The sequence below is a fragment of the Myodes glareolus genome, chromosome 2 (assembly GCF_982192425.1).
Source record: "Myodes glareolus chromosome 2, mMyoGla1.1, whole genome shotgun sequence".
In the NCBI taxonomy this organism is placed as follows: Eukaryota; Metazoa; Chordata; class Mammalia; order Rodentia; family Cricetidae; genus Myodes; species Myodes glareolus.
The window spans coordinates 116,834,583-116,848,501 of record NC_142027.1 but is presented as its reverse complement, the minus strand read 5'-3'; the positions used below and the strand labels follow the sequence as shown (position 1 = coordinate 116,848,501).

Genomic DNA, 13,919 nt, shown 5'->3' with positions numbered 1-13,919 from the left:
CAGCCTGTTCCTCATCAATGCTGTGTCAGCAGCCGTGTGCCCCACACATTTAATAGATGACTTCTTCAGTTCTTCACATCTTGATAGGAGCAACAACTTCACCACCATCTCACCAAAGCTCCTGATCCCATGGCTCCATCTTAAAAAACTGTCCTGTTGTTGAAGTGGCTCACCCTGTCAGTTGCATGTCTATAATGCCCAGCTGGCTAACATAAATCAGTACTTAGCAAATGGGTGGAGGGCAAAAGGTCACTGAGAGGGACCATGCAACTGTGTTTCGTGTTTCAGGCCTTCACACCAGCTGTTCAGGAGGCTAAGGAAAAAAGTGTAAGATCAAGGCCCACGTGGGCTACAGAGTGAGTTTCAGGCCAGCCTGGGCAACTTATTGAGAACTTGTTTCAAAATAATAAAGGAAAAAATGAGAGATGGGTGGCTCAGTAGTTAAAGAGCCCTTGGTCTGGAAACATGAGAACCTAAGTCTAAACCCCAGTCCACACATAAAAGCCAGATGTGGCTACACATGCCAGTAATCACAGTGTAGGGTTAGAGACAGGAAGTTCACTGGCCTGCCAGCCTAGCCGAAATGATGAGCTGATTTAGTAAAGCAGAAACAACTGAGGATGACACCCAGTCTTGCTCCGACTCATAGTCTCACGTGCATGCATCACACACATACCACACATAAAAATAAATAAATAAATAAGCTCGGTGGCACACACCTTCAGTCCCAGCACTCAGGAAGCAGAGGCAGGTGGATCTTTGTGAGTTTGAGGCCAGCTTGATCTACAGGAGCTAGTTCCAGAATAGCCAGGGCTGTTATACAGAGAAACCCTGTCTTGAAAAACCATGAATGAATGAATGAATGAATGAATGAATGAAGAGCTGGAAATGTGACTTAGTGATAGGGTGCTTGCCTGGCACACACAAGACTCTTTGTTTAGTCACCAGTATTGAGGGGGGGGGTGTCAATAATGTGCTTCCTCTTTGCTGTAAGCTCAAAAATGTGATGAGTAGGGTAAGATGTTCCTCATTTCTTTGATTATAATTAGTATATGCTAAATTTTTGTTTTAATTAGAGTAGAATATATCTATAGTTTGAAAGTCAAGTGCACACTTGTTATGAAGTATTTGCTCTCCCCCTCCCAGTGCCAGTCTGGGCTCCAAGATTACTTGTAGCATTTGTCTCTGGTATTGGGTGGGGCTCTACCTGCCCCTGCTGTGGCTACACCTCTGTTCCTCCACATCCTGAAGTTAGGTGCTCTGAGATCCTCCTCTGTGACAGTAATCTGAGTTCACTCACATGTGCTCCTCAAGCTTCCTCATGTCCAACCTGGTGGTTTCTCTTTTGGTTGTCTTATCCCTCTGGAGGGATGGAACTGGTTGAAGGTGTGTATGTAAATGTATATTCTAAAAAGGATTCATTAGAATGACTTGCAAAGTAGTGGCTGGGTAGTCCAGCAGTTGCTCTCCACATGCTGCAGAGAATGAGAATTAACTGCAGAATGCATGTAACTGGAAGACCTGGAAGATTCCAGAGTTGCTTGTCTTCAGTGTATATTGGAAGGCCAAAGACTCTGGAGTCTGATATCAACAAAAGATGGCAGTTGCAGCAACAGTAGAGTTAGATGAACTCAGCAGCAAGAAATGAAGGCAGGGGCCTGGAAAGATGACTCAGCAGTTAAAAGCACTGACTTCTCTTCCAGAGGACCAAGGTTCAGTTTTAAGCCACTTGTTATTTCAATCTCAGGAGATCTAACATCTTCTTCTGGCCTCTGAGGGTACCAGGCACACATTGGTTCACAGACAAACATATAGACAAAATACCCATCTATATAAAGATAAATAAAACTTTTTAAGAGAGAAAGAAATGAAGATGGACAGGCATGCAGCACTGTTGCCTCAGACATCTTTATCTGGTCTGCCCATTAGAAGATGCTGTCCACTTTGTTAATCTTTCCTGGAAATGCACTTACAGGCCTCCAGTGACGTGTTTCTCATTTGATTCTGTCAAGTTGCTTGCCATCAAGTTGACAAGATTAAACATCATAAGTTAACCCTTGTCAACTTGCCCCCCACTTTTTATATCATGCTTAATTTCCAAATGACGATGATAACAAAGTCCTAATTCGACCTGCTGTGACATAAGTGTACTATGTACAACTAAAAACATATTCATTTTTCCCCCGGAGTAGATAACAAAAGACCCTGGAAGAATGCTATCTTCAAAGTATAACTAAAGTATAATACAACACTTAGATTCTGACATTTTCTTAATGTTATATTGTAACAGAATAGGAAAAGAAAGAAAACATAAATAATCTATGAACATTTTAACAGTGTCAGACAGAAGCGTGCTTGGTTCATTTTTGTGATTGGTCTCTTGGCCATAGTGGTTTATATTTTTCTACTACCTATTCATATACTCATCAAGCCCAGGTTTTTTAACCTGTGGGTGTGGCCTGAAACATCCTTCATGATACAGGAAGGATTAGAATTTTTGTCCTTCCTGCCTCAGCTTCCTGAAGGTTTTAGTTCATTTATCATCCTGCCTGGATTGAGTTGTTACAGTTTCTTACTTACTCAAAACATGGTCACACCAAGAAAGACCCTTCTCTTCCATTCCTCCATTTCAGTCCAGTTTCTTCATGATGTCTTGATCAATCATTTCTAATAACACTAACTCCTTTCTCAGTCTGTTGACTCAGAGGACATCAGGAGCCTCAGTGACCAGGGAAAAGTCATAGCTTCCAGTTTAATTGAATCATTGTAGTGCTTCTTGTGTCTCCTAACAGAAGCATTCCTTCCTCTGGAACCAAGACATCTAGGCTAGCAGAACATAAGATTGCAAGAACAGAAAGCAAAAATGTTGCTAGAAAGCCTCTAGTGGTATTGGTGAGTGGTACTCATTTCTACCCCTTTCTTCGTGAATCCTGGCTACAGGAAAAACTGCCATATTCTGTACACTGAATCAGAGCATATACAGTCTTCAAAAGGACCCTATCCCAGTCCTTGAGGCTACTGCCACTTTATAGCTTTGTCTTGAAAAGGTCATTCAACCATTTTATCAATCCAACTGCTTTAGGATGGCAAGACCAGTGGATTCCAAGAGTGTGTGCTTACTGCCACACTTTGAGTATGAAATGAGTTCCTTGGCACTCATCATCAGATGTATTTAGGTCAGCCTTAGCAAATGGGAGTCCATGTTGTTGATCCCATACATAATCTCCACCCTTGCTATTATGACCACTTTGTTCATGGGTCCATTGGGTAATGACAAGAATGATCAGGGAAAGGAGTTGACCTCCATCTACAGAACAGGCTATCCTACTTGATTGTTGACATTCTTTTCTACTGATACCACTATCTGATGAGCATTTACATAGGACACAAGTATCTTCACTTAATTTGAAGAGATCTATCTATATTCCTCTTCCCCAAATGTCTTTCTCACCAATTTTCCAATTATGTTCCTTCCAAGTCCCCAGCTGTTAATCTAAACCATTGGGTGTGGCCTAGCAATCACTGTATAATTGCACATCTGTCCAAATAAAGTGTATATGGCCAGCAAGATGGCTTATTGAGTTAAGGTGCTTGCTACCAAGCCTGATAACCTGAGTTCAATCCCCAGGACCCACATAGTGGGAGGAATGAATTATCTCCCACAGGTTGTCCTCTGACCTCAATGCACAACAGTAGCATGGATGCATACAGAGAGAAATAATTTTAAAAAAATGAAATAGTGAATAAAAATCATATTAAAAATATATAACTCTTTTGCCCAAAGTTGTACCTACTACAAAGATTTTCATTTACTGTATTCTTCATGGACTCTTGCCCTCCTTGGTCATCCAGTCACAGAGCACACCTTATGAGATCATGCTTGGGGAGAAGAGGCATTGTTGCAGGAATAGGAACCATCAGCATTTGGGCAACTTCTTTATGTGATTTTAGCCCTGCTGGGGCTCAGTCACATAAATACCACTTTCAATTGATGATGGATTGCTGTTTTGCATATCCAACTTCATGACTTGGTAGGTAATGCCCAGGCTATGACGGGCTGTTCAAGTGATGTGGTAACTTGGTAGTACATTGTCAAATATTCAGTTTCCACTAAGACCCAGTAGCAGGCCTAGAGCTGTCTCTCAAAGAAATCCTCGTTTATAGGCGACAACAAAGCCTCACCCCAAAATCCCAAAAGCCTCCACTGTGATTCACTTCTGGGGCCCTGCCAAAGGCTCCAAACACCATCCTTACCTACCACTGACACCTTAATTATCATCAGTTTGCTGGATCATATAGCCCAAGTAGCAGAGCAGCCTGGACTTGTTTCAGAGATTTTTGTTGTTGTTTTGGACTCATTCCTGGTACCACAGTCTGTATTAACATGGTACTCTTGACAAAAGAATACAGTGTGTATGTTACAAAAGAGGATTCGCTATCCTGGCACAGATCAGTCTGGGTAGTCCCATAATAGCTGTCTGCTGAAGAGTCTGAGAAATAAATAGGTGCACAGTTTACCAATCGGCTGGATGCCTTTGAGGTCCCAACTGAAAGCCTGGAAGAATACTGGGGACTTATTATCTTCCACCTATGTGGCAAGACTGAAGAAGAGGGAGTCGGGTGATGGCAGCAGTAACAGGAGAGTTGGGTGCACTCACTAGCAAGAAGCAAACACAGCAGCAGTGATTTTTCCTCTGGACCCCTTCTTCCTGTTTGGTCAAGGGGGGTCCTCTCCCCTCATTTAATCCTTCCTGGAAATACCCTCAGAGACCCACCAATCAAGATTTTTTTTAATTTTATTTATTGGTATTTTTCCTGTATATATGTCTGTGTAAAGGTGTCTGATGCCCTGGGACTAGACTCACAGACAGTTGGCCTTGTAGGTACTGGGAATTGAACCTGGGTCCTCTAGAAGAGCAGTCAGTGCTCTAAACCGCTCAGTGACTAAAGTCTCAGTGACTGCTACTGAAGCTGAGGACGGTGAGTAGGCCCATCAGCCAGTGTGCACCTGTATGTTGGCTGTTGGCAGCTGTTTCCTAGTCTGCCACTCTAGTCTGAGACTGTGTTCTCAGCTTACAGCCCTAGGCCTTCCTGTGGCTTCTCCATCACCTGACTAGATTAGCTCCATACAGTCTTTTTGGGGTTCTTGTTTTATTTGCTGTGGCACACCCTCCAGTAACTTGCCACAAAAGACTTCACAGGGAGGCATATTTCTTATTTTAATCCTTAGATGTCTAAGACTCTTGCTCTTTCTGGATAGTGGGTGGACCTCAAATTATGATATGGATGTGGTTTTTTCCCTCCAATTTTGGGGTGTTCTGTGCTCCCACTTCCCATCCCTTGGCCTAGGCTAAGACTCCCTGATCTCTCCTGTGCGACTGGTACATTCACTTAACAGTGTGCTGTGCCAGTGTTATCTCAGGAATGCCTGGACGGAGTCCTTCCATTTGGCACTAGCATTCTAGAGAACAAAACAGATGGCCAACAGTGAAGAGACAGCAGGCCCCGCATCTGCGTTTTTGCTTTCCATGTGATCTACAGTCTGAGAATATTCAGTGGAAAATTCCAGAACTAAGCGATTCAAAAGTTTTAAATTGTGCACTGTTATAAGTTGTATGATAAGATCTCACGTTTTTTAGTCCTTTCCATCCAGATTTGATCGTCCCTTTGGCCAATTGTGTATGCTATCCTCCTGCTGGTTACTTAGGAATTATCATCAACTGTTAGATCACGGAGTTCATGTTCAAATGACCCTTTTAAAATAGTCTGGCACTGCTATGTCCTTGTGCTTATGTCACCTAATGCCTCACATAGATACTGACTGGTTCATTTATTACCCCAAGAAGGATGTGCACAGCACAGTGGGGCGTTTGCAGAATAATCCTGTTCACTTCCATTACATGTATTACTGTAGTAGTTCCATTTCGTTGTTAATTCTGCTGTCACTCTCTTACTGTGACTGATTTGGAAGTTAAACCTTCATGAGTGTTAACGTGTGTGCACTAATAAACGGCCTTGCAGACTCATTGCTGTTTGCAGTGGCAGATGTTCCCACAACAGCTGATTCCAACTATGGATTTTAGGAAGGTCAATCAGTGGTTGACCAAAGACTTAGAGAAACCTGGGATGAGGTGGCGTGGTTCTTAAGAGGCCCCAGAAGAAGGGAGGAAGGACTGTTGGGAGTACCTCCCAGAGAGACACTTGTCTGAGCACCAGGCACAGGTATTACCAAGAGGTTCAGGAAATTGACTGGAGGCATGGCATTCTCTTGTCCAGAACTGCAGGCTAAAAGGGTTTAGATGAAAAGCCAAGGCGGTTCTGGACACAGTTGGTTTAGAACATATCTGAACTCTCTAGATCAGAGTGCTGAGTGGACAGTTGTCAGACAGATGCAGCCCAGAGCTGGAGATGGGAATTGTGCAATCAGCAGAGGGCTAGAATACAAAGCCTTTGACCTTAGAAAAGCCTGAGGGCTACCTGCCAACCAGCTGAAGGTGGGAAGGAAGTTGAAGGACATTGTGTGAATGGTACGGAGCCTCAGGACAAAGTCAGAGTGGCCTGGCACCTGACCTCAGGGTGTGTCAGCAGGGACAGCCAGAGGGTGGGTCACTGCTGCATCTCAGAAGGACTCAGGACCTATTAACTTTTAAACATCTCTCCTTTAATGTCCTAGGCGTGCCTTAAGGTCTCAGGAAAGCTGTGGCATTTTCTTCCACACACCTATGCTCAGACTGTCAGCAAGAATTAAATGGCTCTAGAAGATGGTTAGATAGGGCTGGGCTGTAGCTCTGTTGGTAGAGTGGCTGCCTCACGCAGAAATCCCTAGCTTAGGTGTCCAGCACAGTATCAGCTGAGTGTGCTGACACACACCTGTAAGTCCCACACTGGGGAGGTGAGGACAGGATGGTGAGGGGTTTGTGTCCATCCTTCACAATACAGCAAGTTCAAGAACAGAGTAAAGGATGATTAGGCAGACTCCACCAGCCTTGCCTTGGAGTGTCGCTCATGTAAGCTTGTGCAGAGCTGGAGACGTGCTCCTGAGTGTGTCTCCATGTTATGAGCTCACCTTTCGTGTTGCTGTCTAGATGGCCTTGGCACCTGCTGGAGTTTCTCAGTTCATCTAGTGTGTGTTTTTCTAGTTCTCATGTAATACATTTAGTTGCATAATGTCACATCACAGTTTCACTCAGTTAAAAACCCAGTTCTGGCCAGGCATGGTTCTGTGTTCATGTAGTCCTGTCTCAGTAAGCTGAGGCAGGGTGTTCATTTGACTCCAAGGCCTAGAGGCCTGCCTGGAAACAGAGCAAGACCCCATGTCAAGATGGGGAAAAGCAGTACCCTTGGAAAGTTCAGTATAAAGTGCTGAGAACAGCAGAGGCCTCTGGAGAGGGGTTCTGGGGGTAGCAGCCTAGCATTGAAGAGCACAGGTAGCTCCCTGTGCCAGGCACCCGTGTTGCATGGCTCCCCTACTCAGATCGCGGGTTGTAGGTGTCACTTTTTTTTTTCTTTTAAAGTTTTTGTTATTGGTTTCTGGTTTTGGGGGGGGATCTTTCATGTGTGTGAGTTTCTCTGCATGTATGTGTGCTGTGCATGTGAGGGCCACAAGAAGGGGTTGAATTTCCTGGAACTGGAGGTATAGATAGTTATGAGCTGACTAGTGTGGGTGCTGGAAACAGAACTTGGACCCTCTGCAAGAGCAGTGTATGTTCTTATCCATTGAGCCATCTCTCCAGCCCCCTCTTTTTCTTGTAATAACATCTTATTTAACCTCATGGTTTGCTGTGTTCTATGTGTGACTTTTTTGAATAATGTTGTAGGTTGTGTTTGAATGGTTAGTCCAGTAGTGTTGAGTAAGTTTACACTGTTATTTGCCTAATCTCTGACACCCTTTTTAATCTTGCAAAATGTGAAACCTTAAATCATTATGTGGTTTTAAATGTAGGCAAAGCTTTTGCAAAGATAATACAAACATAATACTTGATTGGTAGTAGTATTAATGTTTTTTGAAAGAGACTACCAGAAGGCTTTTAAAGTAAGATTATAAAATGTCAAGTAGTGATTTGTAACTTATATTATAAAATCAGAAAGTCTGTGAGTATGTTTGTGGGGCATTTGTGTGTGTGTGACTTTTGTTTTTAACTTAGTATGGTATGATGTTGGTATAATAGCTGCATGGGAACCTGTGTCCTGGAGTCAGCTGGTGACAAGGCTATAGGATGCTTGAGCTACAGACTTCACTGCCTCAGGGTGTGTAGCCAAGGAGACAGAGCCAGCAGGAATGGGCTAATGTGAGCTATAGTCACTGGCGGTATTTCAGCACTGGGTTATTTGAGAACAGCACAGCTAAGCTCTACTTGCTGAGTGCATCAGGAGCTGCCAAGAACTTGTCACTGTTTCTGAGATATGTCACCCTTGGGACAATAGCAAGCCCACAGTCTTAGCATTGCAAGGAATTACCACAGGTTATATGTTCCCACCTCTATCTTGAACTATGGGAGGATTTCCAAAAACAGGAGCCAGTGAGTTAAATCTAAGAGGAGACTCAAGACAAGCAGAGATATTTCACATATGTAACAGAGACAGAAGCAACAGGGCCTGTGTGATTTTGGGGTGGTAAGACCCAAAAGTCCATGGGGCTCAAGTGTGCAGGATGAGTTAATAGGCTTAAGACATTGAGAAACCTGGCTCTCATGCCACTGTTAGGGCCTGCCCATTGCCTTCGTGCCCCTGACAGGAAAGGTCAGAAGCAGCTGCAGAGGCATTGGACTTCTGAGCTGAATGCAGTACTCCATGCAGGATGTGTAGACAGTAGTTTCTAAAGGAACAGTAGAGTGAAAAACAGATTCCAGAAAGCATAGTCAGTGTCCACACAGGGGCGAGTTAGGGAGTCCACTCGCTCTGTGAGCACAGGTTACCTGGCCAGCCCTCTTGGGAAGAGGGCCACCCATCAGTTATTCCTGCAGGGGGTGGGGGTGTCACTCCACATTTGAGAGGCTTTCCGTACCTTCCATTACTGCACAAAGAAAATGGGTTTGTTTAGAGAAAACCCACATTGTCTACAGTGAGTGTTCTTGTGCCTGTCTACTGTCCACTCATTCCAGGGTGTGAACCCATCAGAGATACAGAAGCAGTGTGGCTGGAGTGGACAGAACTGATGCCGCACTGGGCCAGAATCTCTTTACTAGTCATTTGTTATCCTGTTATATCAGTAATTGTCACATTGCTGTGATCTAATATCTGATGGAAACAACGTAAAGTAGGAGGAATTTGTTTTACCTCAAAGTTTCTGAGGGTCTCAGTTCACTGTGGAATGTGGGAGCTTGAAGATGAGGCTGTTCACATTGTGGTGGAGCAGGAAGCAGGGAGTCAGCCAGAGCCAGGAGCCAAGAAATGGTTGTCAAAAACCTGCTACTAATAACAGACCTCTAGCCAATCAGGCCTACCTCCTAAAGGTTCCACAACTTCTCTAATGACCATAAGCTGGGGAGCAAGTGTCTAAAACATGAGATTATGAGGAACATTATAGATTCAAACTGTGACACCTGTCGTTGGCCTTTTGCTCACAAACATGTTTCTTACAGCAACTGTGGCAGCCATGTACTACAGCTACTACATGCTACCAGACGGCACCTACTGCCTGGCACCACCCCCGCCTGGGATCGATGTGACCACTTACTATAGCACCCTTCCTGCTGGAGTGACCGTGTCCAGCTCACCTGGTGTGACTACCACTGTACCACCACCTCCTGGGACCACCCCTCCACCACCCCCAACCACAGCTGAAACAAGCAGTGGGGTTACCTCCACAACCACCACCACAAGGTACGTGCGCCACCTGCCCAGCGTGGTGACTGCTGCAGCACACCAGTTTTCTTCATGTGCCTCCATAATTAGTATAGTTATTCATATATTAGTACCATACACCTGTGCTCGCAGCTTCTGGAAAGCTGAAGCAGAAGGACCAAAAGTTCAAGGACCAAGTGACCAGGCAGAGTCAGTCAGGCGGTCTCTGAGTTCAAGTCCATCCTGATTTATACAGTGAGGTCTATGCCAGCCAGAGAAGCACAATGAGTCCCTGTTGCCCCCCCCCCAAAAAAAAGAAGTTCAAAACCAGCTAAATATTTCATTACAGGTATTCCAGCCCTATAATTCTAACACTGTAGAGGTAGAAACAAAGGTCAGGAATTCAAGGTCATCTTCAGCTATATAATGAGCCGCCGCAGGGCAAGACCTTATTTCAGCACTGAAAGTGGTTCTTAAGCAGTGAAATCTAGCCATGTGTAAATGTGGCTGTTGGGCAGCCATATCTGGGCTGCTCTTGTTCAGAGTGTTGATACCTCAGCAGGGCAGTATTAGGCAGGGTCCAAGTGAGGTGGACTGAACTTGGCAAGCTTGTGGGTTTTATATAGTTGTTGAGGGTAGGGCTCTGTTGACCACTCCTTGAGACCACCAGTTACACAGTTGGCATCTCGTGTAAAACCCAACGATGGCAGAAGGACAGGAGTGTTCAGCACACCATGGAGGGCCCTCTGTGTGTGTCTCAAGTCTAATAGAGGCAGCAGAAAAACTTGACTAAAGCCCCTCTCTCTAATGCTTAGAAATTTTCTGTCAACTGTGGGCTGGGGGTATCACTCAGATCACTAGCCTAGCATATGTTAGGAGTTGAGAAATGACACCTAGAGCCATACTGCTGAGAAGTAAACACAGAGTGAGGGAGGTTGAGTCATACTAGCCAGCTGTTTTTAATGACTTTTCCTTGTTTTGTTCCTAAGAAGTAGCTCGTAATTAAAAGGGAATGCTAATTAAGAGGAAGACTGAACCTACTTATGGGTCTTTGAACATCATTCTTTAGTAAATTCCAACTGTTAGTTCATTTTTGGAGATAGGGTCTAGCTGTGTAGGCCAGGCTCTAGCATTGGGCTTACAGGGTATCACACATAGCCTCCTGTGTTGTCACTGACAGTGGTGCTCAGGAGCTGGCTTTGTTAGGTTAGTTAGAAGGCTTCTTGACTTTAGACCAGCAGTTCTCCACCCTTTGAGGATCGAAAAACCTTTTCACAGAGGTCACATATCAGATATTTACACTATGATTTATAACAGTAGCAAAATTACAATTATGAAGTAGCAACGAAAACAATTTTATGGTTGGGGTCGCCACAACGTGAGGAACTGTTTTAAAGGGTCACAGCATTAGGAAAGTCGAGAACCACTGCTTTAGACCAAGAGTCTTCTTTCATGTCTGAGCCCGAAAGGACCCTCCAGCTGCCATTGCCAGGCTCAAGCCACGCTGAAGTCAGGGTTGCTCACCAGCTCTTCTCCACAGTGCGCTTGCTCCCGTGGCCATCATACCCCCGCCCCCTGACATCCAGCCTGTGATCGACAAGCTGGCAGAGTACGTCGCTAGGAACGGCCTTAAATTTGAGACCAGTGTTCGAGCCAAGAATGATCAAAGGTGAGGTGAGGGTCTGAAGGTTGGACTAGGGTATGGTTCAGTGCCAGTGTTTGAATTTCTGAGCTCAAGCTCCCACGTTGCAAAACACTCAAAAAACTTTAAGCATGTCAGGTTTTTGAGATTTATGATTTTGTTTAGCATTCTTTAAACCCTGTCACTATTCCTTTACTCTTTCATCTTCCCTGGAATATCTTTAGATAGACATTTTTGTACATCTTATTAAATTACTTAAGAGTTGAATGAAGAGGGGTTTTGCTGTTTTTATTGTGCAGTAAAAATGTAGGTGCCTGAAAGACTGGAATTCACACTTTTCAAGGGTCCTTATCCCCTACCTGTGACTGTGTCCATAAAACATGGACTGCATTTTCACCTGTGATACGATCCTGGAGAACAGGTAACTCTCTGCCCGACTCACATGTTACTGGATAGAGCAAGACCGATCCATGTGGAATCTATGAAGTTGTTGGGATGACCAGTGTCTGTGAGATGTCCATGACAGTGCAGACCATGTGGGAAACACTGAAGCCTGCGTGTGGGTCATACTGAATGCTTCTCTATTCACAGATTTGAGTTTCTTCAGCCCTGGCACCAGTACAACGCCTACTATGAGTTTAAGAAGCAATTCTTCCTGCAGAAGGAAGGAAGCAGTAGCACACAGGTATTCACTGAAGGTGGGGAAGGCATGAAACAACTCTGATGACAAGTGCAGAAATGACTTCCTGTTTATTCTCAAGTCTACATTATGTCTAACCTTTCCCTTCAGAGGTGAAGCTGTCTAAGATCTGTTGAAGCACCCACTCACTTGTGCCTTAGTGACCACTTCTCCAGCATGTTCCAAACAGAAAACACTTGCTTCAAGCATCGGAGGCTACTTTTAACAATATTGGGGAGGGGAGTTGAAACATAGCCTCATGTGTCCCAGGTGATCCGCCTGCCTCTGCCTCCCAAGTGCTGGGGTTGCAGACGTGCCACTGTGCCCAGTTTACTTTGACTACATGTAACACACCTCATGGTGCACGTGCTGGAGCTGTTCACTGCCCTCCAGGGGCAGAGCTGGAGCCTAGCTGCCAAGTACAACAGTCCATTGCATAGTTCCTTGCACTTTCGAGCTTATTCTGCCAGAAATGATTGCTGAAACTGAAGCTGCTCACTCATCCATAGTCAGTGGGGGATTCTATTCTGAAGGTATTGTCAGTAACCAGACTCCAAGGAAAAGGTACTTCTTCAACACTTTAGTCTCTTGTTTTATAAACATACAGGCGGGCCTGGGGATGGAGCTCAGTGGCAGAGCACTACTTGTCTAGCATATCAGAGGCCCTGGGTCCAGTCCCCAGTAAAACACACACACACACACACACACACACACACACACACACACTCGAAAGCACAATAAAACTACAAGTCAGAATTTGAAATGTGGAAATGCTATTTTTGGCGGTTTGGGAGATTGTTTCAGTGTGTTTTTTTAGAGTGACTCATGAAGCACAGGCTGACCTCAGACTCTCTTTGGCCAGTATGCTCTTGAACTCCTGGTCTTCTTGCCTTTACCTCCTGGTGCTGAGATTATGGGCATGTACTGTGGAATATACTGACAAACCTGCATAATTGTCATGTAACAGTGCAAGTGTGTCTCTCTTTCCAGGTAGCATCCACAGCTGAAGAGGCTTCCACAGAAACTGCTGCTGAAGAGTCGAGTGAAGCCGGGGAGGACGGCACTGCTGAGGGTATGGCAGAGACTGGGGGACGAGGCAGCGGGAAGAAGGAGGCTGGGTCCAGCAAGAGCACCGTGGACGGGAAGCTGGTAAAAGGTGCGCTGTCCAGGTGAAGCCTAGGCCTCATGGACTTCCCTCCTGAGGGACAGAACTAAGTACCTCAACCATGGGAGCTGATTGGGCTTGGCTTCTTGAACTGCTGCTATATTTAAGCATGTTCACCTTATCCTGCTTCCAAACATCATGTTTGGAACCCTGTAAACGCGTGCTAGTTCAAGTATCCAGCAGCTTTTAGCCTATTTCGAGCCATTTAGTAAACATGTTTATAAATATTCAAATAGTATTTCATCCTCACCCAGACCTTTGAAACTGTTCGGTTATTTGTGGTTCTGGGGTCTTCACCACTGCTCGTCTGAGCAAATACTCTCCACTAGGTCCCAGCTTAGTGCAAACTATTGTGATGAGGTTTGTTTTCCTTGTCCAAGTAGCTCCCTTGAGAGCCCTTGTCCGTCAGTGCTGCGCTCGCTCACATTTGGTCTCCTTGCCCTGTCCCTGTCGAGATGATGTGGTCTATCAGGACAGATGTATGTAACTGGCTGGTGCAACAGAGAAGAGAGAAGAAAGACTGCTTCAGACCGCTTAGCAGAACTCTGTGAAGAAGTCGTTGCTTCCTTTACTGGAAAAGAGACTGCAGAAAAGATTGTGTTGAGTGTTCAGAGATAAGTGAGGTTCTTGCTTTGGTGTAGTGACAGGTG

The 13,919-nt window shown here is 44.9% G+C and overlaps 1 protein-coding gene across 9 annotated transcripts in view; it reads left to right on the top strand.

Moving 5' to 3' along the window:
* The window catches only part of Sfswap (splicing factor SWAP), a 75,188-nt gene that overhangs the window by 33,128 nt on the left and 28,141 nt on the right, over positions 1–13,919 (top strand). For 6 of the 9 annotated variants that reach the window (XM_048433713.3, XM_048433716.3, XM_048433712.3 and 3 more), the window contains 4 exons: positions 9,582–9,822; positions 11,324–11,452; positions 12,017–12,110; positions 13,095–13,260. In XM_048433713.3, coding sequence (XP_048289670.3) covers positions 9,582–9,822; positions 11,324–11,452; positions 12,017–12,110; positions 13,095–13,260 — 630 coding nt within the window. The remainder of the gene's footprint in view (positions 1–9,581; positions 9,823–11,323; positions 11,453–12,016; positions 12,111–13,094; positions 13,261–13,919) is intronic. The other 3 variants (XM_048433718.3, XM_048433715.3, XM_048433714.3) reach the window with 1 other exon arrangement.